Raw genomic sequence first — 26,659 nt, 5'->3', positions numbered from 1 at the left:
TCTGGAACACTTAGGCTGGCCGGCATGTGTCCTTCTTCGTTCCTGTGTCTGTCCCTTCGGGGAAATGTCACGCTTTGAGTACCGGAGTCCTGTTAGCCCGCTACAGCCCGGTTTACCGGAGTCCTGCTAGCCCAGTGCTACAGCCCGGACCCACTTGCTGATGACCGACACGTTCGAAGCTGGGTCATGGATGCCTGTCCCTGTAAGTCTGTGCCACTTTGGGTTTACGACTAGTCATGTCAGCCCGGGCTCTTTATCATATGGATGCTAGCGACACTATCATATACGTGAGCCAAAAGGCGCAAACGGTCCCGGGAAAAGGTAAGACGACACCCGTGGGGATACCGTGCGTGAGGCCGCAGAGTGATATAAGGTGTTACCAGCTAGATCGATGTGACATCGAGTCGGGGACCTGACACAAACCAACTTCATTTAATCTGTGGCTAGTTGCATTAGCCCAAAACACATTCATTTTGCCATGTCATGATCATGCATCATATTGTGCATTGCATTGATTATGTTTCCTTCTGTGTTACCGGTATTTGTCCCCTCTCGATAGACGTGATACCGATGATGTGATCGTTGACACTGATGAAGACTCAATGTTATCTTCAGAAGTGCCAGGCAAGCAAAACCCCCTTGTTCATTCCGATACAATCCTACTCTCTCGCTCCTGCTCTCTTTTACTGCATTAGGACAACATCGATTCATCTGTTACTTGCTGCGGTAGCTGAACCCCTTTATCCTTTGCATGACCTGTCATTGCCACAGTAAATAGATGAAACCCACTAGCATGAGTAGGAGTTGTTTGAGCCCTGTTGTGCCTACTCATTCATGCTTGTTTGTCATGCCTGCTACTGCTTAGAGTTGTGTCAGGTCTGATTCATCCGGGATGAATCAGAGGTGTGTGAACATGTCCTACTGTGTGTGAGCTAAGTGTGTGAACACGATTTGGTAAAAGGTATCGGTGAGAGGCCATGTAGGAGTACATGGTGGGTTGTCTCATTGAAGCCGTCCTCAGGAACTGAGTTCTGTGTTTGTGATCCATGATTCAGCTACTACCATACATTGGGCCCTGAAATATGACCCCGCTCGACTTCTTATTCACCCTTGTCCTCTGTCCAGGAGTTGCAAGTAGTTTCTGGTGTTTGTAGTATGCTGGAGGCCGTGGACAGCGCTGACCGTAGGGGTGGGCTGTGATGCGGTAGGCACGTGGCCGGGTATACCGGGCGCCCGTTTGGTGTCACGGAACCCTGTTCACATCGTTTGGGGCTGTGAGCAAAACTCCGGCCGGATCTCCTCATGGATGGAACCCGAATAGGCGATAAACCTGGACTAGAGACTTGAGTGTTTAGGTAGGTCGTGGTCTACACCCACGTCGGCTTTCGCTTGAAGTCTGTCGAGCACATGTCGTGTGCAGACGCTAAGTGGTGGAAACATGTATGAAGAAGTACACCCCTGCAGGGTTAACATCATCTATTCGAATAGCCGTGTCCGCGGTAAAGGACTTCTGGGTTGCTTATATCAGTTCATAGACAAGTGAAAGTGGATACTCTAAAATACGCAAGATAAGCGTGAGTGCTATGGATGGCGTTCTCGTAGGGAGACGGGAGCGGATCCATAGTGGTGTATTGATATGGTGAATATGTGGACTCGTGTGCGCCACCTCAAAAGAGTTACTTGCAGTCGTAGTTCAGGATAGCCACCGAGTCAAAGCTGGCTTGCTGCAGTCAAACTCCACCATCCCCTTGTTGATAATGATGCATATGTAGATAGTTCTGATGTAAGTCTTGCTGGGTACATTTGTACTCACGTTTGCCTATTTATGTTTTGCAGAGAGACTTCGGTCTCGCTAGTAGTTCCGCGTGGACTTCGACGTTTAGCTTGTTACCTCAGCTACGATCTTGTGCCCTCGGCAGGATCTGATAGATAGTCAGGCTTTTCAGCCTTTTTCATTTATAGATGTCTGTACCCAGACATGATAGCTTCCGCTTGTGCTTTGACTTGTATGCTCTGAGTGTTGGGTCATGAGACCCATGTTTGTAATATCTCGCTCCTCGGAGCCTATTGAATAAAATACTTGAGTCGTAGAGTCATTTTGTGATGCCATGTTGTATTGCACATATCGAGCATATTGTGTGTATGTTATTGAAATGCTTGGTATGTGTGGGATCTGACCATCTAGTTGTTTATCTTTAGTAGCCTCTCTTACCGGGAAATGTCTCCTAGTGTTTCCACTGAGCCATGGTAGCTTGCTACTGCTCCGGAACACTTAGGCTGGCCGACATGTGTCCTTCTTCGTTCCTGTGTCTGTCCCTTCGGGGAAATGTCACGCGATGAATACCGGAGTCCTGTTAGCCCGCTACAGCCCGGTTCACCGGAGTCCTGCTAGCCCAGTGCTACAGCCTGGATTCACTCGCTGATGACCGACACGTTCGATGCTGGGTCATGGATGCCTGTCCCTGTAAGTCTGTGCCACTTTGGGTTTACGACTAGTCATGTCAGCCCGGGCTCCTTATCATATGGATGCTAGCGACACTATCATATACGTGAGCCAAAAGGCGCAAACGGTCCCGGGCAAAGGTAAGGCGACACCCGTGGGGATACCGTGCGTGAGGCCGCAAAGTGATATGAGGTGCTACAGGCTAGATCGATGTGACATCGAGTCGGGGTCCTGACATCTTTGGACTCACTTGTTTTTTGAAAAGTTTGAGACATGTGAAACATGTCTATTGGTATGCACGCATGAAGAAACTCCATGCAGATGGATCGTTTGGACTCACTTGATTTTGAATCACATGAGACATGCAAATCATACCACATGGGCAATATGACTGAAAAGCCTCGTTTTTAGTAAGATGGAAAGATAAAGCAACTTGTTGGAAGTAATACATTTTGATGTGTGCAGTCCAATGAGTGCTGAGGCACGCAGTGGATATCGTTATGTTCTTACTTCACAGATGATTTGAGTAGATGATAAGTATATTTACTTGATGAAACACAAGTCTGAATTATTGAAAGGTTCAAGTAATTTCAGAGTGAAGTTGAAGATCGTCGTGACAAGAGGATAAAATGTCTATGATATGATCATAGAGATGAATATCTGAGTTACGAGTTTGGTAGAGAATCAAGACATTGTGGAAATTGTTTCACAACTAATACCGCCTGGAACATCATAGGGTGATGGTGTATCCGAACATCATAGCTGCACCCTATTGGATATGGTGCATACCATGATGTCTCTTATCAAATTACCACTATCATTTATGGGTTAGGCATTAGAGACAACCGCATTCACTTTAAATAGGGAACCACGTAATTCCATTGAGATGACACCATATGAACTATGGTTTAGAGAAACCTAAGCTGTCATTTCTTAAAAGTTTGGGGCTGCGACGCTTATTTGGAAAAGCTTTAGCCTGATAAGCTTGAACCCAAAGCGGATAAATACATCTTCATAGGACACCAAAAACAGTTGGATATACCTCCTATTTCAGATCCAGAAGCAAAAGTGATTGTTTCTAGGAACGGGTCCTTTCTCGAGGAAAAGTTTCTCTCGAAAGAATTGAGTGGGAGGATGGTGGAGACTTGATGAGGTTAATGAACCATCACTTCAACTAGTGTGTAGCAGGCACAGGAAGTTGTTCTTGTAGCGCCTACACCAGTTGAAGTGGAAGCTGATGACAGAGATCATGAAGCTTCAGATCAAGTCACTACCAAACCTCGTTGGTCGACAGGACGCGTACTGCTTCAGAGTGGTACGGTAATCCTGTCTTGGAGGTCATGTTGCTAGACAACAATAAACCTACGAGCTATGGAGAAGCGATGGTGGGCCCAGATTCCAATGAGTGGCTCAAGGCCATAAAATCCGAGAGAGGATCCATGTATGAAAACAAAGTTTAGACTTTGGAAGAACTACTTAATGGTCGTAAGGCTATTGGGTACAGATGGATTTTAAAAGGAAGACGGACAATGATGGTAAGTGTCACCATTAAGAAAGCTCGACTTGTCGCTAAGATGTTTTCCGACAAGTTCAAGGAGTTGACTACGATGAGACTTTCTCACTCGTAGCGATGCTAAGAGTCTGTTGGAACTATATTAGCAGTTACTGCATTATTTATGAAATCTCGCATATAGCATGTCAAAACATTGTTTCCTCGACGATTTTCTTGAGGAAAGGTTGTATATGATACAACCAGAAGGTTTTGTCAATCCTATAAGATGCTAACAAGTATGCAAAGCTCCAGCAATCCTTCTAAGGACTAGAGTAAGCATCTCGGAGTTGGAATATACACTTTGATGAGATGATCAAAGATATTGGGTTTATACACAGTTTATGAGAAACTTGTATTTCCAAAGAAGTGAGTGGGAGCACTATACAATTTCTGATGAGTACATGTTGTTGACATATTGTTGATCAAAAATGATGTAGAATTTCTGGAAAGCATATAGGGTTATTTGAAAAGTGTTTTTCAATAAAAAACCCTGGATTAAGCTACTTTAACATTGAGCATCAAGATCTAAAAGGATAGATCAAAAAACGCTTAATAGTACTTTCAAATAAATACATACCGTGACAACATTTTGAAGGAGTTCAAAATAGATCGGCAAAGAAGGAGTTCTTGGTTGTGTTATAAGGTGTGAGTATTGAGTAAGACTCAAGACCTGACCATGGCATAAGAGAGAGAAAGGACGAAGGTCGTCCCCTATGCTTTAGATGTAGGCTCTATAGTATGCTATGTTGTATACCGCACCTGAAGTGTCCCTTACCGGTAGTCAGTCAAGGGTACAAGAGTGATCCAGGAATGGATCACAAGACAACTGTCAAAGTTATCCTTAGTAACTAGTGGACTAAGGAATTTTCTCGATTATGGAGGTGGTAAAAGAGTTCATCGTAAAGGGTTATGTCGATGCAAACTTTGATACTAATCTGGATGACTATGAGTAGTAAACCGGATTCATATAGTAGAACAGTTATTTGGAATAGCTCCAAATAGCGCATCGTAGCTGCATCTACAAGATAACATAGATATTTGTAAAGCACACACGGATCTGAAAGGTTCAAATCCGTAGACTAATAACCTCTCTCACAAGCGAGATATGATCAAACCCCATGGGTGTTGGATTCATTGCAATCACATAGTGATGTGAACTAGATTATTAACTCTAGTGCAAGTGGGAGACTGTTGGAAATATGCCCTAGAGGCAATAATAAAATGGTTATTATTATATTTCCTTGTTCATGATAATTGTCTATTGTTCATGCTATAATTGTATTGACCGGAAACCGTAATACATGTGTGAATACATAGACCACAACATGTCCCTAGTGAGCCTCTAGTTGACTAGCTCGTTGATCAACAGATGGTCATGGTTTCCTGACCATGGACAATAGATGTCATTGATAACAGGATCACATCATTAGGAGAATGATGTGATGGACAAGACCCAATCCTAAGCATAGCACAAGATCATGTAGTTCGTTTGCTAAAAGCTTTTCTAATGTCAAGTACCATTTCCTTAGACCATGATATTGTGCAACTACCAGATTTCGTAGGAATTCTTTGGGTGTACCAAACATCACAACGTAACTGGGTGGCTATAAAGGTACACTACAGGTATCTCCGAAAGTGTCTGTTGGGTTGGCACGAATCGAGACTGGGATTTGTCACTCTGTATGATGAAGAGGTATCAATGGGCCCACTCGGTAATGCATCATCATAATGAGCTCAATGTGACTAAGTAGTTAGTCGCGGGATCATGCATTACGGAACGAGTAAAGTGACTTGCCGGTAACGAGATTGAACGAGGTATTGGGATACCGACGATCGAATCTCGGGCAAGCAACGTACCGATTGGCAAAGGGAATTGTATACGGGATTGATTGAATCCCCGACATCGTGGTTCATCCGATGAGATCATCGTGGAACGTGTGGGAGCCAACATGGGTATCCAGATCCCGCTGTTGATTATTGGCCAGAGAGTTGTCTCGGTCATGTCTGCATGATTCCCGAACCCATAGGGTCTACACACTTAAGGTTTGGTGACGCTAGAGTTGTTATGGGAATTAGTGTGCAGTTACCGAATGTTGTTTGGAGTCCCGGATGAGATCCCGGACGTTACGAGGAGTTCCAGAATGGTCCGGAAGTAAAGATTTATATATGGTAAGTCATATTTTGGCCACCAGAAAATGTTTGGGATTTTTTGGTATTGTACCGGGAATGTTCTAGAAGGTTCCGGAGTGGGGCCCACCTGCATGGGGGGGCCTACATGAACATGGGTAGTGGGGGAAAGGCCCCACACCCCTGGTTAAGGTGCACCAAGATCCCCCCTTAGAAGGAATAAGATCATATCCCGAAGGGATAAGATCAAGATCCCTAAAAAGGGGGGATAACAATCGGTGGGGAAGGGAAATGATGGGATTTCTTTCCTCCCATCTTTGCCAACGTCTCAATGGACTTGGAGGCCAAGAAACCAGCCCCCTCTACCCCTATATATAGTGGGGAGGTGCACGGGAGCTGAACCCCTTGCCCCTGGCGCAGCCCTCCCCCTCTCCAACTCCACCTCCTCCTCAGTAGTGCTTGGCAAAGCCCTGCCGGAGAACTGCAAGCTCCACCACCACGCCGTTGTGCTGCCGGAGCTCTCCCTCAACTTCTCCTCTCCCCTTGTTGGATCAAGGAGGAGATGTCCTGGGGCTGTACGTGTGTTGAACGCGGAGGCGCCGTCCGTTCGGCGTCATATCGGATCTTCCACGATTTGAATCACCGCGAGTACGATTCCCTCATCTGCGTTCTAGTGACGCTTCCGTTTAGCGATCTTCAAAGGTATGAAGATGCTCATCCTATCCCTCTCTTGTTTCTAGAATCTCCATAGATTGATCTTGGTGAAGCATAGAAAATTTTGAATTATTGCTACGTTCCCCAACACACACTCCCCAAAACCTTCGCTCACAGACACATACCACCCCCGGAACCATTGGTAGGTCACCACCATCGCCACCGCCTCCATCCTCAACCTCTACATGTGTGCCAGGGAGCTCAAGGAGCCAATGGCCCAAGAGAGGTTTATCACGGCATCTTCGCCCGACGCTGGCGAAGTGGCCGCCGAGGTGTCCCCGTCGTCCTCCATGGTCTCTTTATCGATCCGTCGTCGTCGGTCCCCCAATCCACCCGCCGCCATGCCCCTATGCCGGTTCGAGGACTTCCCCGTCCTCCCTCGGACTTGGCAGCCGACGAGGTCCTATCTCAGGGTCCGGCAGCGGCGTGGGGGACATGGGTCACCGAGATTACAGATCGAGAGACCCACACCCGCTGGTGGCTCCGTAGCTTCCACAAGGCCGAGCTCGCGGCCATGGAGTACGACCGCTGGTAGGTCCGCTACCACGGCGCGGTAGCTAGGCTCAATTTCCCCTTCGGCACACGTACGGTCCACCTCGTTCCGCCGGAGCCAGGGGTGATGAGCTCGGCTATGGCGTGGGAGGACTGCGAGGCGTGGAGCGCCTCGAAGCCGAGGCTGCCGATGAGGCCTACATGGAAGATCTGCGTCGGCAGCACCCGGAGCTCGTGGAGGCGGAGCGGGCGATCTTTGCTGACGCGAAGGGCGGCGAGGTTATCGCGCTCTCCTCCGATGATGAGGTTGAAGGCGGCTAGGATGGCGGCGCGGAGGGCAGCGAGGTTATCACGCTCTCCTCCGATGATAAGGTCGAAGGCGGCGAGGGCGGCGGCACGGAGGGCGTCGAGGTGGGCGGTGAGGACATGGAGGTCGACGTAGACGAGTGGAGGAGTGTCTTCCCCAACGACCCCGACGGCGGCACCGGACCGGACCCAGCTCGCTGCACACCGTACCTGACAAGGAAGGATTGGCTTGACCTCCACTTCGATAGAAAGTAGTTTAGCTTAGTTCAAATTTATGTTTTATGTTCGGTTATGCAAAACTACCTATGTTTGTGTTTGAATGCATGCTACTTTTGGTTGAACCTGCTTTGAACTTGATTTTTTATAAACAAGTAAATATTTTGTTCTTATTTTTAGTTATTTACAGGTTATTGCCGACATGAGGTCTATATGTCCATGATTGTTGCCCTACTGTTAATATGATGCAGATTTTTGTGTTCTTATGTAAGCTGCCTATTTTGTATACTTTAACAAAGTGCTGAACTTGTGATTCTTATTCTCGGCCTCATGTTTTGTGAGGCAGATGTTCGTCTTTAATACCTGGATGGGCAACCTGTTGCAAGTGCTCAAGGGGTGTTCAGAGCATATACTTCCCAAGGCCAACATTGTGATGCATGTGTAGTTAGTTTAGAAGTGTTTTGGTATAGCAACATGAGTTGATATGTAGTTTGGTCTGTAGTTCATTGTATATGCAAGTCGAATTGTCCTAACCATTTTATGAAACTTAATCTAGCTTTTTATTGGATTGATGGGTGGTATGAATATGTTGTATGATGAATAATTTTGAATTATGGTTGGTATAAATCCAAATTTGGCGTGTGTTGCTAGGGCAATATGGCAAATATTTATAATTCAAATTCTACTATATATCAAAATAGGGCCCCACAAGCTTTCCCTAGGTCAATAGACCCTAGGGATATGTACTTTCCACGTTGGCAAAGTTGACCCACTGTATACTTTTCCTAGAGCATGTGCCCCTAGGTAAAGTGTACTTCCCCTAGGGCTTATGGAAAACGCTAGGGAAAGCCCTCTTTCCCGTCTATACTTCACCTAGTGCCCTTTACCTAGGGGAAGCTCTAGGTAATGCCTTTACCTAGAGTTTTTGGGCTTTCACCTAGGGTATTCTGCCCTAGGTAAAATCGTTGATTCTAGTATACATGTTTAATGAAATAATCTTAAATCAAATCGATGTTTTCCTTTTTTTGGTCCTACTCATTTCATAAAAGAAAAACAAAGTACATACATAGAGTAACCTTAGATGAACTAAACCAAATTCGTACTTTTCTTTCAATGTCCTGCTCATTCCTTCCCTTATTTCACATGTTGTTTTTTCACCCGTGCCTATCCCGAATTCGTAAGATCTTGCAATAACATGAAAATAATCTTAGTTTTTTGCAAGTTGAAACTTAGTACTCTTGCCCTTATGTATTTCACACGTTGTTTTTTCACCCGTGCCTATCCCGAATTCGTAAAATCTTGCAATAACATGAAAACTAATCTTTTTTTCTGTGATGCAAATTGAGACTTAGTACTCTTGCCTTTATGTTTACCACATTACAAGGAAGTTAAATATTCAGTCGACTGTCCTTCCTAATCCATTAGTTTATACCATTTGATAATACTAAATCTTCTTTTTTAGGGGTAAATATTGCCGCATTTATTTAATCAAATGCGTTCGGAATATCATCCGAGATTACATCAAGCACACAATCTGGGGTGACCCCCAACAAAACTTTGCAAAGTTCATCACCTACCCCTATTTTTGCTAACCTATGTGCGGCAACAGTTGCTGTACGACGAACCCAAGAGACGTTGGAGCTAGCGAACGAAGAAAGCAACGTCTTCAGCTCTTGAATCAATGGGCCAGCACTTGACATCTCCTTGTGCTGATCATTGAGCATATTGACCACTCTTTGCTAATCAATTTTAACATGTACCTTCTCTGTGTGTATTTCCTGCGCCAACACAAGTCCTCTCTTACAAGCAATAATCTCAAGCATTTCTGGGTCGTTGATGCCTCGGAACAGATGGCATAATCTAGCTCTAAAGGCCCCATGCTCATCCCTAATCACTGCACCAGCTCCCCCCTGCCACCTGATTTAGAAACCGCCCCATCTGAGTTAAGTTTAAGCCATCCCTCCTTCGGAGGTTGCCACTTTTGCTTGATCTGCTGCTCTCGCGGGGGCTTGTTGTCAGCATGGACAGCTCTCCACTCGGCCATATGGGTGACCACCAGTTCTATGATTTCATGTGGCGGGGCCATTCACTTTCCTTCTCTGGCTTCATTTCTTGCTAACCAAAGCTCGTAAGTTTCCTGAACCATTGCTCCCCGCTCCTCATCAGACGCGTCGACGAACCACCCAAGGAGCCAGCGAGCTAACGAGCTCTGGGAGTCGATCAGACTCGGTGGTTTGGCCACCATAACTCCCTTCTTCGAGCACAACAGCTGTCAGAACAATGTGGAATGTGGACAAGACCAGAACCGGTGAAGCGCCATTTCTTCCCTCCCACATGCTGCACAAAAAATCCCAGGTTTGATCCTTCGTCGGTGCAATTCAGCCCCCACTGCAAGTCCATTTTGAATCCACCTCCACATGTGAGTTTTAGCCTTTGGTGGTGCATTGGTGTCCCATAACACCATGTATCCTCTATGCTTCTCAACTGAACTCGAGGCCTCTGGCTGTCCAGTCCTTGCATTATCCAATACCTTCCGCAAGTGATATCCAGATTTTACCGAGAAGACGTCGTTATGCGTGAAGTTCCAAGCAAGATAGTCCTCACATCTCGGGCTCCCGATCGCTATTTGCTGGATATCCTTTGTGTCATCCTCAGAGAACATCATATGTACTTTATCCATATCCCAGCTACTACCATCCGATGTTAACAAGTGAGCTACCTTGGTTATACCAGTAACATAAAGTTGTCCAAGAGGTTTCATGCTACCTGCTTGTGGAATCCAATTATCGTGGTGTATGTTTATAGCACATCCATTCCCAATACGCCAAATGAGACCCTCCCGTAGCAGGTCCCTTCCCCAAAGAATGCTTCGAAAAGTGTATGAGGCCGACACCGGTGTTGTAGCTGACATGATTGAGTCTGCACAGAAGTAATGAGCCTTGAGCAGACGGGCACACAGGGAGTTAGGTTGTTGAATGAGTCTCCATGCTTTCTTAGCTAACAGTGCTTGATTGAATGCCTCTGGATCTCGGAAACCCATTCCTCCATCCCTCTTCGAAGCACACATTTTCTGCCATGAGATCCAATGTACCTTGCGTCACCACGTGCTGCCGCCCACCGGAATTTAGAAGAGATTGATATCAGGTTCCCGCATATTTTCTTCGTGAGCTGGAAACAACTCATGGTGAATGTAGGTACAGCTTGAAGCCCCGATTTGATCAACACTTCCCTTGCTTCCTTTGACAGGCCTTGCCCCTTCACTCCATTCACTTTGCCTTTTTCACTTTCAATCACATATTTGAAGGTTCCATCTTTGGATTTCCCAACTAGTGTTGGGAGTCCTAGATACCTCTCACTTAACGCTTCCGATTGGACACCCAAGGTGTCCTTCAACTCCTGCTTATCCTCCTCTTGCTGACCTTTACCAACGAAGATTGACGACTTCTCCAAGTTAACATGTTGGCCCGATGCCTCCTCATATTGCCTCAAGATTTCTTTTGGTTTGTACATGTTGCTCCGTGTTCCCTCAAGGAAGACTATACTTGTTGGAAATATGCCCTAGAGGCAATAATAAAATTGTTATTATTATATTTCCTTGTTCATGATAATTGTCTATTGTTCATGCTATAATTATATTAACTGGAAACCGTAATACATGTGTGAATACATAGACCACGACATGTCCCTAGTGAGCCTCTAGTTGACTAGCTCGTTGATCAATAGATGGTTATGGTTTCCCGACAATGGACATTGGATGTCATTGATAACAGGATCACATCATTAGGAGAATGATGTGATGGACAAAACCCAATCCTAAGCATAGCACAAGATCGAGTAGTTCGTTTGCTAAAAGCTTTTCTAATGTCAAGTATCATTTCCTTAGACCATGAGATTGTGCAACTCCCGGATACCGTAGGAATGCTTTGGGTGTGCCAAATGTCACAACGTAACTGGGTGGCTATCAAGGTGCACTACGGGTATCTCCGAAAGTGTCTGTTGGGTTGGCACGAATCAAGACTGGGATTTGTCACTCCGTGTGACGGAGAGGTATCTCTAGGCCCACTCGATAATGCATCATCATAATGAGCTCAATGTGACTAAGTAGTTAGTCACGGGATCATGCATTACGGAACGAGTAAAGTGACTTGCCGGTAACGATATTGAACGAGGTATTGGGATACCGACGATCGAGTCTCGGGCAAGTAAAGTACCGATTGACAAATGGAATTGTATACGGGATTGCTTGAATCCTTGACATCGTGGTTCATCCGATGAGATCATCGTGGAACATGTGGGATCCATCATGGGTATCCAGATCCCGCTGTTGGTTATTGGCCAGAGAGTTGTCTCGGTCATGTCTGCATGATTCCCGAACCCGTAGGGTCTACACATTTAAGGTTCGGTGACGCTAGAGTTGTTATGAGAATTAGTGTGCAGTTACCGAATGTTGTTCGGAGTCCCAGATGAGATCCCGGACGTCACGAGGAGTTCCGGAATGGTCCGGAGGTAAAGATTTTTATATGGGAAGTCATATTTTTGCCATCGGAAAATGTTCGGGATTTTTCGGTATTGTACCGGGAAGGTTCTAGAAGGTTCTGGAGTGGGGCCCACCTGCATGGGGGGACCCACATGAACGTGGGTAGTGGGGGAAAGGCCCCACACCCCTGGTCAGGGCGCACCAAGATCCCACCTTAGAGGAATAAGATCATATCCCGAAAGGATAAGATCAAGATCCCTAAAAAGGGGGGATAACAATCGGTGGGGAAGGAAATGATGGGATTTCTTTCCTCCCACCATTGACAACGCCCCAATGAACTTGGAGGGCAAGAAACCAGCCCCCTCCACCCCTATATATAGTGGGGAGGCGCATGGGAGCTTCACCCCATGCCCCTGGCGCAGCCGTCCCCCTCTCCAACACCACCTCCTCCTCCGTAGTGCTTGGCGAAGCCCTGCCGGAGAACTGCAAGCTCCACCACGCCGTCGTGCTGCCGGAGCTCTCCCTCAACTTATCCTCTCTCCTTGCTGGATCAAGAAGGAGGAGACGTCCCCGGGCTGTACGTGTGTTGAACGCGGAGGTGCCGTCCGTTCGGCGCTTAGATCGGAATTGACCGCGATCTGAATCGCTGCCTGTATGACTCCACCAACCGCGTTCTTGTAATGCTTCCGCATCGTGATATGAAGATACACTCATCATCTCCCTCTCTTGTTGCTAGAATCTCCATCAATTGATCTTGGTGATGCGTAGAAAATTTTGAATTATTGCTACATTCCCCAACAATACTGTCGTCCGCAAAGAGAAGGTGCGTAACGTGGGGGCAAGTGCTCCCAAATGTCACGCCCTTAACCTCCCTCTCCTGTTGTGCATGTTTGAGTAACGTAGAAAAATCATCGACACAAAATAGGAAGAGATACGGAGAGAGAGGGTCCCCCCGTCTAAGCCCTCTAGATGGGGAGAAGCCACGTGATAAACCTCCATTAAGCTTCACAGAGAAGGATGCCGACTTCACACACCTCATAATCATCAAGATCCAAGCATTCGCAAAGCCAATATGTTCCATCATTTGTTGCGAAAAAACCCACTCCACACGGTCATGTGCCTTCATCATGTCCAGTTTCACCGCACACAAAGGTTTCTTCCTCTTCCTCTTTCGTATAGCATGAACACATTCATAGGCAACAAGAACATTGTCCGTGATCAACCGTCCCGGGACGAATGCGCTCTGCTCCTCTAAAATAAGGACCGGTAAAATACCTTTTATTCTATTTGCAAGCACCTTCATCGCTATCTTGTAGAGAACATTGCATAGACTTATTGGGCGGAAGTGAGAGAGTAACTCCGGCGAGTTACACTTCGGGATCATTACAATGGTCGTTGCGTTAAAAGCATCCGGCGCAGCCACACCATGTAGAAAATCCTTCACCGCCATGCACACATCATTGAGAACAAGCGACCAGATTCGCTGGTAAAAGAGAGTCGGCAGCCCGTCCGGCCCCGGGGCCTTAGTCGTCCCCATCTGGAAAAGAGCTATTTCAATTTCCTCGTCCGTAAAGGGAGTCAGTAGCTTCTCGTTCATATCGTTTGTGACCAAACAGTCAATGTGCTGAAAAATTGTAGTAGCATCATGTGAGCCATCCGATGTGAACAGTTTCTCGTAAAAGGCCGCAGCCATGTTGCGCATCTCATCATCCACCATACACTTGGTTCCATCCTCACGCCACAGTGCCTTGATCGTGTTTTTCCGCTTCCGATGCGAGGCCCGTTGCTGGAAGTATTGGGTGTTTTTATCTCCTGCTCGTAACCAGTCCACCCTAGATCGTTGTCGGTACATAATCTCTTCACCGGCATAGATCTCTCGAAGCTGCTCTTCTATGTCTCAGACTTCCAGTGAAGACCCCGTGGAGAGAGCTCTATTCTTTGTTTCCAGAAGCTGCGCCTTAAGCGCTTTTATCTGTCGCCTGATGGAACCAAAAACCTCCCGTGCCCATCGTTGCATGGAGCCAGCCATCGCACTGAACTTACTCCATGCAGCCGATAACCCTTCGTCTCGCGTGCCCGCCGCCTCCCAAGCCTGCTCAATCATTGTGTCGTAGTGTTATTGCCTAGTCCAGGCTTCCTCAAACCGAAATGGCCTCACACTCCCATTGCACCGCCTCGGAGCTGTCTCCTGCGCACGCACTAGGATGGCCTGATGGTCTGATTCCTCTGTTAAGATATGCTCTACTTCTGTTTCCTGGAATAATTGTAAGAAAACATCATTGCATGTGGCACGGTCTAGCCGTACCTGAATGTTCTCTTCACCATCTCGCTTATTGTCCCACGTGTACAGGTATCCTGAGAAGCCCAAATCTGCCAGCCCACAGTCGGCGAGACAGTCGCAGAAATCTTCCATCTGCAAGAAACCTCTAGGGTTACCCCCAATCTGATCCGTCTGGAAAAGGGCCTCATTGAAATCACCTAGGCACATCCATGGAAGATTATCCTGCCCTTACAGGTATCGAATTGCATCCCAATATTTTTTCCATAATTATGTTCGGGGTTCTCCATAGAATCCAGTGATTCTATAGACATGCCCTTCACACGTTACCTCTGCGTCGATGAAATATTGGCTCCACGGCCTCACATTGACCTGAATATGATCTCTCCACCACAGTGCCAATCCACTGCTTCGACCCACACAATTGACTGCAACACCACTAGTGAAACCCAAACTCCACTTGAGCCTTTCCATCGCCCTCACCTTCTTCTTTGTTTCACTCAAGAAAACCACCGCTGGGTTGTAGGACTGTATCAGGTCTCGTAGTTCTCCCACTATCGAGTCCAACCCCAGTCCTCGACAGTTCCGGGCCAGGATATTCATTGCACCCGATGGCCCTGGTTCGCAGGGTCCACCGATGTCTCATCGTTAGTTGAGATGCGCTCAAACACTGTAGACGTCTTGCGCCTCGTGTCGCGAATGAAAGCATCACCTATCCTCTGCCTGTCCGGATCATCCTTGGCCATCCACACCTGTTTTGGTCCCCTCTTCCTCGTTCCATTTTGCATACTCCTCTGGTCATATCCATGATGCCGGGTTCATAGTACGGCCTTGGTCTCCTTACCCTAGCCTCTTCCCTCTGAGCCATACCGACCTTGATTACCCTAGTCGCCTCCTTGTCCCCACACAGCCTCTCTCCATGTGTTAAACATATTATGTCCCTCTGTGCGCTCCTCAAACTTGCCCCGTTGATCACGATACCCACGGTGAGGAGGAGAGTACTTCAAATCTTCCTTCCCTTTCCTATCCCAATGTCCATCTCGCTGACTCCCCCTCGGTCTTGCATTTCAAACAGTCTATTTCTATATTCATTCTCCCTCCTTTGTTCCAGCCCATGCCTCATATCGTTATGATGCAGTTGTTCCTCTCCGTTCCTCTCTTCAATGGGGTTATTGACCTCTGTTCTACGCTGTCGGCCCCCATCACCAGTGCGATGGCCCTCCGCCTGTGAATCATCATTACGTGGCCTGCATCCCCCACCAGTGCGGGAGTCCCCCGATCTAGCAAACTCTGCTTGTAGGTTACGTTTAGTTTGGCCACCCTTTCTTACATTCTCACTTTCCCCAGTCCAGCTGTTGCCTTCACTGTTATTGATGTTTGACACTAAACCAAATGGGACATCCTTTCCTTTGCCGTTGCACCCCGGTGACGCTCTCAGCCACTCTCCACATTGTGACGAGGAGTCAAGAGGGGGCTCGCATACACCATCTACATGTACAAGTCTGCCGCAGTCAAAGCAAAAATGAGGCACCTTCTCATAATAAAAGTCATACCACGTTCCCTCCATATCCTCCGGTGAGGATTTAAGTCGCATGCCTCTTATTAGCGGCTCATAGACTGAGATCTTTGTACGAACCCGCAGCTAATTACCTCTTGCTAACCCCTCTTTGTCCACATCCACTCTAATTGTATAGCCCAGCCAGTTCCCGAGAGCCTCACCAAAAGCTTTTGTCCTGCGATCCGGTGGGAGATCAACCACACGAACCCAGACGTCTATGGAGTCAAAAACCATCTCTGATGGCCTAGTATTACCTTCATAATCCTTCAAGATCAGAACATTAAAATCATACTGCCAAGGTCCGTTGTTCAGAGCATCTCTCCAATCCCCCTCACTTCCAAAGTGCACCACGAATTTATTTCCTCCTAAATCCCTGAACTGGGCTTCACGGTGCAATCCCCATGCTCTGTGCATGGTTTTCTCCAGAACACTTCTCACCATTGGTTTCGGCGAACAGACTTTGCCTACTGCCGACCAACGAGAGCTTTTCGGCACCACTTGCTCCGGCTCAGCAAAGAACATCCCCTTAGCCTCTTTATCCAATAAAACCATCCCTCCCAGCCTCGCGGAGAGGCTCGACGTTGGATCCGGCGTTTTGCATTCTATTGGTGATTTAGAACTCCCCCGGCTCCCAGGATCTCCACGATTGCGAAGGGGGGTGCTCATCGCCGATGCGCCTGTCATGGCCGTTTTCTGACTGTTTGACATCTGCGTTGTGCTTCGCCCACCTGCAAAGTTCTTGTCAACAGTCGCCGCTCTCGCCGGTGTAGCCATGGCCTCTTTCGCCTCCGATCTTGGATTGGTTCCACCCCTAGTCGGGCTAGAGGTATTAGCCTTCTGTTTTGGCGTGGCCGCCGCCGCAGCCCCAGATGCCATCTTCTCCGGAGTCCTTGTCGATCTCGCATCTTCCCGCTCCGCCATCAGCACCGCTCCAAGCGGATAAGAGAGGATGCACCGCCGATCCGTGACCAGAGAAGCATCGTCGCCGCTCTAGCCACCACCGTATTCTCACCACCCCCGCCAGCAAAACCCTAACCCTAGTGAAGTCGCGCAATCACCACGCAATCGCCCCGACTATCACCTTAGCGTGTTTTCCGTGTGGTGAACCCTCACGTATATTCCTCGTAGACCGCCGTTGACAGGTAATACTAAATCTTCTTGTGAGTGCTACCCAGGACGGGACATTGAAATAGACGGTGAGATTTGATTGGGGAGGTGGAGATAGTGGGTGAAGGTATCTATGAAACAAGATTGATGTTGAACAACTAAAATATCCATGCATCCATTGCAACGCACGGGCAGCTAGCTGACATTTTGAAGGGCCAAGCGGCACACGATTTGAAACACAATACTTTGATGTTAAAGTTAGGAAAACCTTTGGCATTCAGTAGATGTTGTGCGTGAGGTGGTAGTGTGTGTGTACACGTATAGGGTACTCTTTGTTCTTAAGAAATAATGAAGAAGGTACTGGGTTTTTTTAAACACATATCATGATTGATTTGATGCCAAAAATTGATATGCCAATATCTATCTTTGTGTCAAATATTGGCTACTAATTAGTTGGTTACCAGTTGTCTTTTTAATCTCACATAAAGTTATCAATAGTTCGCAAGTCTTAGTATTGCCAGTATGTATCGAGCTCACAACACTCACATACATGTATGCACACACGTTTCTGACCCGTATGAGCACCTCGAGAGACTGAGCAGAAAGAGTAGGGTCGAAAAGACTGGAATAAATCCAGAAAATATGCGACCACCCGTGTGAAGTCTAAGACTCGAACCCTTGTGGGCATGTTCCACCACAAGAAACCTAGACATCTGAGCTATGCTCAGTTCGCGACACCGGGTTTTCTAGATGGCCACATGAAACACGAGCGTAGTAACATGGTGTTGGTGGTGGATTATAACTTTTACTTTGTTTTTTTTTTGTTGCAAAAATGAGTCAGATGTATTATAAAAGTTCAGCGGAAGTATAAAGCATCTTAAATATAATAGAATTCATATCGGGGTTCTTACACCACTGAACGACCACTGTTGTTGTCGTTGTTCCATACATGAGTCGGTCTGACATTGTTGATGACAGTCGGAAAGTCTTCATGTACGTGCCCATAAGGACCAGCACCTTGGAGCTGCAGTCGTCAACATTGAACCCTTAAATAATGAAGAACCTGACACCAAATCATGCTGTCATGCACGCACAACGAGAAACCTTAACCTCGCGCACCCCAAGGAGCTGGCTAGAATCTACGATGGAGCTTCGTCTTATCCATCTTGATACCAGGCCCAAAAAGCTAACTCGAAGAAGAAGCGCCGCCCTTGCAAGGACTAAAATCCTAACCTAACTACTAGCCGGACACGAGGCACAAAGATTGTCTCCCCGTCATCAGCCGACGAAGCAGCAGACAAAGGGAAGGTGAATCCACAAGCTCGCCGGCGGATATCGAGAGGAGGAAGGCTTTTCCCTAGCCCCCTTGTGAGGGAAAAAAAAAAGACGCTCGTCTCTATTTTACTTTCCTTTTAAGAAAACAAAATGTCAAGCTGAAACCTAAAATGGCATAACCAAATGATTGTTTAGCCAATTGACTTATCTTTCAAACCAATTAGTCCAACTGAAGAACCATTTTGTTTCTTGCATCCATGTCTTTAAAACTAGATTTCGAAAGGCTTTGGTGAACACGCACGTGTGTACTCCTACTTCCCAGGTTATTTGCTCCCGCGTGTAAACTGTGAACAATCAGTTTTAGACCGGCCAGACACTGATGTTCCATACAAGTTTATATTCTAATTGAAATGAATCATTTTACTGGCCTGTATTTTACCTTGATTTTTGAACCAAAAAATAGGCTTCTCAACAGGGCCTTAGAACGAAAGAGGCACTACATACTCCGTAAAGAACAAAAACGTAATTACATTAACTACAGAAGCATTTAACCATAGCAAACAAAATTATCAGTGTGTATCGCCTCTGACCCAATCAAATAATGATAAGTTAATGTTTTGTACCACATCTACGTGGGCAAGAATGCATTTTTGTACTAGTATGTAACTATGACTGGAAAACCATTTCACTAGTTTTCACCATTAGAATGGAAGAGCCACTCACTGCATACATACTGTACATAATAAAGAACCAAAAAAGTAATTACATTCTGATTTACGGTTTCTCATATATCCAGTTCACATAGAAGATCGCATGAAACAAAGATAAAAAAAATTCATATATAGCTGGAATCCCTTTTCCGAATGTAAATTACATCTTTTTACCCCGTTGCCTCCCCCTCTCTCATCAACTGCCGGCAGCATATATACACCAATGTCCTTCATCTGCCGTCAACGGCACGTGCTACAGTTAGCCAGATCATCTCCGTTCTCTCCACGCAAATTGGCTCAGAGGATTGTGAGGAAGATGTCAGATCCTACAATGTATTCCTCTGCCCCACAAACCTCCGTGCCACGCCGAAGATGAGAGCCTTTGTCAGGAGCCCTTGGTCGAGAGTACACGCTAAGGCCACGGCCCCGCCGAGCACAAGGAACCTCGCCATGCGGTTTTTCACAGGTTTCTCTTCGGCCTCCATGATGTCTTGGTCACTGTTGGACTCCAGTCCTCGGACAAAATTGTCGCCGACCTTGGTGTTGATCCGGGCCATCAAGGCGCTCAGTGAAGGTGGCTCCCCAGCAGCCCTTGCTTTCTGATAGGCCCGGAGTCCAGGTTCGATTCTCTTCACACATCCCCACATGCCCTGCCGAATGCCAATCTTTGCTATCTCATATGGGATGCCCATATCCTCATGGTGGAACAAGAGAATCTCGCAGGCAGTCGAGCCACCATTGCCTCGTCTTGACTCCACTGTTCCAAGATCAAAACAAAAGAGATCCTTAGTTATAGAAAGAATGGAAGAAAGAAAGAGGTATTCTTTTCATTAATTTCTAGAAAATATGTTGTCTGATTTTTGTTCCTTTCTCATGTCATGTATAAAATGTATTTCCTTCAACCTCACTATTCAAATAGCTCTGTTTCAGCTCTTACCACTCATACGCAAATAAGGTAGTGAAGGGAAGTGGTTACCTGCACGGATGCACCAGCTTGAGTAATACAAATCTACTCTGCGAGGTTTGCTGCGCCGCGGGATGGATGAACATGGCACACCCTGCATCATGCATAAAACGGAGACAGATAAGTAGTTGAGCAAGAGGATGTAAGTTGTATACCTAATACGTGTGCACATCGACATGTTCTAGTAATTCACTTCATGCAAGGTGACATTAGTTCAGGACAAGTTATTTCACTCTACTGTTTTGCACTAGTTTTAAAGTCATGCTACTTTCTGGCTGATGTGAAGAATCTCTGAGTTTTGAGAAATATTCTAAAGAATCACTTTATGCTGTGCAAATAACTGAAATAACAACTGTTGACAGACTTGTTATTCACCAAATCTAAACCATTCCTTTAAGGGAAATCAGAATTACATAACTGATTCTTACTTATTTAGTATGCATGTGCCTACAAGCTACAAAAGCAACCAAAAAGAAAACTTTCATCAAGATAAAATAGGCAATTCGATGAAGCCATATAAAACATAATCATATCAATTTATCAAGGAATGAATAACTGGGTGCACAGGGGTGGTTAAAGATAGGAAAAAGGAGAAGGATGCAATAACAGAAGACAAAAAGGACAGATGACATGAACATCCATGTCAAAGGAAACAATAGTATGCATATAACTTTCTATAAGGCACGTGATAAGTATCGACATCAGATAACATTTTGTTATAGCAGGAATGGAACCAAGACTAGGAAACATGGATTTAGTCATGACACGTGGTCCGCGGGTACGGAGTTCAAACCCACAGGTACTTGCACGTGCTTTATTGAGATGATGTTTAGATGAGGAAGACAGCATGGAATAAAACTACAACCAGAACTGGTATTGACATGTTTTTAAGTTTGACACTGCTGTACAACTCTTCCTAGTTTCTTCGTCTCTTTGTACTGTGTGGTTACCACTATTAAATGTAACTTAATGCAAGAGGTTATCTAGCTGTCCCCGTTGTTTAATTTCAACCAAATAATAGCAAAAAAAGAAAAACTGTAGACTTCCACTTTATCAACAACTCAACATTAATATCAAGACTTAAATGATGTTAGAAGTCTGTCCTGGTACATCTGTACATGTACTCAAAGGATGGAGAAGTGGCCTCATATCATTATCATTAGAAAAAGATATCAGCACACTTGACAAAGAAAATCTGATCTTACCAAGTTACCATACGTGAGGTATCCACAGAAGCGTTGTTGTCCAGTCAACAAAATCATTAAATTTACTTAGCGGTGCCTATTCTGAACTGAGTTGCATGATGTGCTACGATGCAACTTTTTGTCAACATCATCGATTTGTTTACAAGGATGTTAAAGCAGCAGAACTCTAGATTTTGCCCGCAGGATTTTTCTTCACACTAGTCCCTTGTATTTTGGAGCATCTTGCTGTGCATTCTTTTAATGCAAAAGGAGTAAATAAAATTCCCATTGCAAACAAGGAAACATACAAACTTGAATCATGGACATTGCAGTGATGTAACTGCAATTTTACACAATTTCCGTCAGCAACATCAGATGCTAAGGATCAAGCACGGTTCTCCTATAAATCTCAAACCCCCATAATTGAAGAAAGCATCATTGATGAACACTAGTAAATTTCTGAGTTTCCTTACCTTTGTAACACAATAGTACGCGCTTCCCAGTTTCCATATCCGGCGAGCAATGATATACTCCCTGTCACTACAGAAGAAGGGGAACTGCAAGCAAGAGAGAATAAAAGATAAGCATGAAGTGACAACCTAGCAGAACTTAGAGCTAATTCACCATCTCAAGGCCATCTACCTTGCGAACCCAATGCACTTTCATCGTCCCAGTTGTCTGACACTCCTCCAGCGTCTGGTGAGAGATGAGCATATCATCCCACTTGTTGGACATCCGGAACTCGTCATCTCCAAAGAAGTCTCTTACTTCATCCGGGGTTGCATTCTCAAAGATTGTGCTGCTCTGGTACTGCGGAGGCCCATTCTGATTTCATCCAAGTACAGTACAGACCCATAATTAGCTCCCAAATAGGCATTCAGTAATCAGTACTTCACATCAACAAGTATAAGAGAACCCAATCAATCTACTGAGAAGTGATATTCACCTGAGGATCCCTCCTCCACGCCTGGTAGGTCATGTTGGGCAGCGCCTTCTCCATCATCTTGATCCACGCCGGGCCGCCGTCGTTGCCCTCCACCAGCCTCCAGAGGTTCACCAGGTCACTCTTCCCCACCGCCAGCTCCTCGTTCGCCATCTCCGACGACCTGCCAAGGTGAAGCAGCAGCAGCAGCAGGTCAGGGGTCGAAGACCACTCCGATTTCGCCAAATCCCCACTAAAGAACACGCGGCTTTGACTAAAAGCTACTCCCCACACACCAAGAAGAATCAGGCACGCATTTCAACGAACATCTCGTGGGCCTACTAGGCGACGTACCCTTGCAGGGAAGCCTCCTCCTCCTCCTGCTCCTGCCGCTGCTGCTGCTGCCGCCGCGCGCCGGCGAGGTAGTCGAGAGGGCCGCGGATGCGGGCGGGGAGCTGGGCCCTCCAGAAGTCGAGCGTGGCGACCTGCGGCGGGTCGGCGGCGGGGGCGACGATGCCGGCGGCCCAGCGAGGGCGCCAGGCCCAGCCGAGCAGGAGGCCGACGAGGGCCGCCGCCCAGAGCGGCCCCGCGAGCAGCGCCATCTCGCAGGCCGCGCCCCACGCCGTCGGCTGCTCCAGCACCCTCGCCACCGCCGACAGCACGTACCCCATCGGCGCCGCAGCCGCAGCCGGAGGCGGGGCGCGGAGCTGTGGATTGCGGCGAGGGGAGAACCGAATGGGGGAGGCTTTGCGGCCTATCGGCGAGGATTAAAGACTCGATTTTTTCGCTCCCTATCTTCTCTTTTATTGGGTTTCGTTGGTGGAGGAAAGGAACGGTGAGGTGTGGTGCACGAGTAGCGATGTGACGACTGGCGTGTGGACACGGCGCATGGACTCTGTCTGTTGGAACTCCTTTTCTATCTATTTCTATCTACATATATTCTGCCTTTTATGAAACTTTTTTTCAGTTGCAGAAGAAGTATATATTTGTAGCCATAGGATGCTTACTTCCAATCTACTCCCTCTGTAAATAAATATAAGAGCATTTAGATCACTACTTTAGTGATCTAAACGCTCTTATATTTCTTTACGGAGGGAGTAGATCTTTTTGGCCTCCACAATATTTTTTAAAGATGTCATATGCAAATATATAAAAAAAAGGAAGACTTTCAGAACGATGTGAATGACATAAAAACGGCTAGAAGAACATTGACTGCTATAGATGGGTCAATTCAGTGTTGGTTAAGGAGTCATTTTCAGATGGGTGTTTAATATGTTTTCCATGTTGTTCCTTGAAGGTACAAAAGATGGTCCAGGAGTATCTAAACCTTTCCATAGAGACTAAGAAATGCCGTTCAGTCTTTATAACAATCAAGTGTTATGTATAAAATTCCATAAAAATGTGTAACACGCTCTAGCTAAATTCTCTTTGATGAAATGAATAGTCCGATTGCGATGATCGCGATCCACGGCACATATACTGCAAGAAAATGTAGAAATGTGGACTTTACCGTGTTGATTTTACCAACAGGTTGATCTTGACTCATTAAAAATTAGAAAAATCCATCCGTCGGCCTTTTCCACTTTATCCATGATTTAAAGTATACCATGCTCTAATTGGTAGAGAACCATTATGTCGAGTATGGGTATGGCCTGCACTATACCAAACGGAAACCTCTCACCCTATCCTTTCTTTTTGTAGGGACGTGTCACTCTATCCACTCACAAATACGTATTCCCTCCGTCCGGAAATACTTGTCATCAAAATGATTAAAAAGGGACGTATCTAGATGTATTTTAGATCTAGATACATCTTTTTTTCCATTTTAATGACAAGTTTTTTCGGACGGAGGAAGTACTTGTCACACGAATTTTCTTCTCTCACACAAGGCCAAAACACAGTAGAGAGATACTGTACTGCCGTACATGTGAACACTGGGGGTGTATGGACTTGGCGCAGAGACATGGAGGGCTGCGCCCCCAAGAGATAAGGCGATTTGGGGATAGAGGTTGGGGTGGCGCGTGTCTGATCCCTGTGGGGTCCCACCCCCACGCCGCCCAATCGCGAGCCGCCGCGTACGCGCGTCTAATGCGAATAGGGTAGTCGGGCAGTGTGACCATTGGCCAGCCAGGCAGCCAACAAAACTAGAACGGCGGAGGCCAGCTTCTGATTGGTTGTGGGGTTGGCGCCTCACCAACTGAACATCGTCATCATATAAAACATAAAATTAGGCTAAGCATGCTTAACTGAGGCACTGATCATTATCCTGCTCGATTGACAAATGGCGCCTGTGTGTCTAGGAAAGATTATTTTTATCATGATGCCTTTTCTTTATATATTATTATCTTCTTTTTTTTCGAAACGGAGGCAAATTTTTTGCCTCATCGATTAACCAAGAAGAAGAGAATTGCCCAATTAATTATTGGAAATCGGGCGAAAACCATTACAAATGTACCACGGACGAACTACTCACATGACATGAAACCCCACAACGACACATACGCCCCTCCAAACTAACAACAACCAACCTCAACATTGCTACCACGCCGAGTGACCCAAGAAGAGCACCTCGACACAAGACATCATGCTCCTCCAAAACCACAAAGGCAACCCAGTCCAAGAGGACAAGCCGAGAGATCGGAGATCATCCATCAAGCAAGCACATGCGTCTTGCCTATGGCACCACTCTTGCCTTTGCCGATCTTCTTTGATTTGCTCCTTATTGGCGTCCCAGTTAGGAGGCAAGCAATTGACCTACCCAAACCAGGTCTAGCAACCTCCACGCTAGCAAACAAGTCACAAAGCTCCTTTGCGAAGAGTGAAGGAAATATGCCCTAGAGGCAATAATAAAATTGTTATTTATATTTTTTTATATCGTGATAAATGTTTATTATTCATGCTAGAATTGTATTAACCGAAAACTTAGTACATGTGTGAATACATAGACAAACATAATGTCACTAGTATGCCTCTACTTGACTAGCTCATTGAATCAAAGACATGAGTTGTCATTTGAATTACGGTATCACATCATTAGAGAATGATGTGATTGACTTGACCCATTCCGTTAGCTTAGCACTTGATCGTTTAGTTTGTTGCTATTGATTTCTTCATGACTTATACATGTTCCTATGACTATGAGATTATGCAACTCCCGAATACCGGAAGAACACTTTGTGTGCTACTAAACGTCACAACGTAACTGGGTGATTATAAAGGTGCTCTACAGGTGTCTCCGACGATACTTGTTGAGTTGGCATAGATCGAGATTAGGATTTGTCACTCCGATTGTCGGAGAGGTGTCTCTGGGCCCTCTCGGTAATGCACTTCACTATAAGCCTTGCAAGCAATGTGACTAATGAGTTAGTTACGGGATGATGCATTATGGAACGAGTAAAAGAGACTTGCCGGTAACGAGATTGAACTAGGTATTGAGATACCGACGATCAAATCTCGGTAAGTAACATACCGATGACAAAGGGAACAACGTATGTTGTTATGCGGTTTGACCGATAAAGATCTTCGTAGAATATGTAGGAGCCAATATGAGCATCCAGGTTCCGCTATTGGTTATTGACCGGAGACATGTCTCGATCATGTCTACATAGTTCTTGAACCCGTAGGGTCCGCACGCTTAACGTTTGGTGACGATCGGTATTATGAGTTTATGTGTTTTGATGTACCGAAGGTAGTTCGGAGTCCCGGATGAGATCACGGACATGACGAGGAGTCTCGAAATGGTCGAGCCATAAAGATTGATATATTGCAAGGCTATATTCGGACATCGGAAAGGTTCCGAGTGATTCGGGTATTTTTCGGAGTACCGGAGAGTTAGGGGAATTCGCCGGGAGAAGTATTGGGCATTATTGGGCCATACGAGAATAGAGGAGGCAGGCCAAAAGGGAAGGAGGCGCGTGCCCCCCCATGGGTCCGAATTGGACTAGGGGAAAGGGGGCGGCGCGCCCCCTTGCCCTTTCCTACTCCCTCTCTCTCTTTCCCTCTTTCTTCTCTCCTACTCCGGAAAGGAAAAGGGGAATCCTACTAGGACTTGGGAGTCCTAGTAGGACTCCCGATACTTGGCGCGCCCCCTCTAGGGCCTGCCTCCTCCTCCTCCCTCCTTCATATATGTGGGCAGGGGACACCCCAAAGGCACAACAGATACACAAGTTGATCATTGATCTTTAGCCATGTGCGGTGCCCCCCTCCACCATAATCCACCTCGGTCATATCGTAGCGGTGCTTAGGCAAAGCCCTGCGTCGGTAGCTTAATCAACACCGTTATCATGCCGTCGTGCTGACATAACTCTCCCTCGAAGCTCTACTGGATTGTGAGT

At 46.3% G+C, this 26,659-nt stretch overlaps 1 protein-coding gene across 1 annotated transcript; it reads right to left on the bottom strand.

The window, feature by feature from the left end:
- Positions 1 to 19,285: 19,285 nt before the first annotated feature.
- LOC119325991 lies at positions 19,286 to 23,084 on the bottom strand. Its single transcript, XM_037599705.1, has 6 exons — positions 22,680 to 23,084; positions 22,350 to 22,509; positions 22,046 to 22,228; positions 21,877 to 21,960; positions 20,232 to 20,313; positions 19,286 to 20,012 (listed from the first exon to the last, which is right to left on the bottom strand). The coding sequence occupies exons 1-6, from the start codon at positions 22,994 to 22,996 to the stop codon at positions 19,582 to 19,584; spliced, it is 1,257 nt and encodes a 418-aa protein (XP_037455602.1). The 5' UTR covers positions 22,997 to 23,084; the 3' UTR covers positions 19,286 to 19,581.
- Between the last annotated feature and the right edge of the window lie 3,575 nt (positions 23,085 to 26,659).

The sequence above is a fragment of the Triticum dicoccoides genome, chromosome 6B, assembly GCF_002162155.2.
Source record: "Triticum dicoccoides isolate Atlit2015 ecotype Zavitan chromosome 6B, WEW_v2.0, whole genome shotgun sequence".
NCBI classification, from domain to species: Eukaryota; Viridiplantae; Streptophyta; class Magnoliopsida; order Poales; family Poaceae; genus Triticum; species Triticum dicoccoides.
This window is presented reverse-complemented; position numbering and strand designations above follow the sequence as displayed.

What these genes read in the sequence shown, in the direction of transcription:
- LOC119325991 (XM_037599705.1), bottom strand. Translation starts at nt 22,996, where the DNA reads ATGGGGTACGTGCTGTCGGCGGTGGCGAGGGTGCTGGAGCAGCCGACG. An exon ending in CGTGGAGGAGGGATCCTCAG is followed by an intron (nt 22,229 to 22,349) that starts GTGAATATCACT and finishes GGATGAAATCAG; the next exon opens with AATGGGCCTCCGCAGTACCA. An exon ending in AAGCTGGTGCATCCGTGCAG is followed by an intron (nt 20,013 to 20,231) that starts GTAACCACTTCC and finishes ATCTTGGAACAG; the next exon opens with TGGAGTCAAGACGAGGCAAT.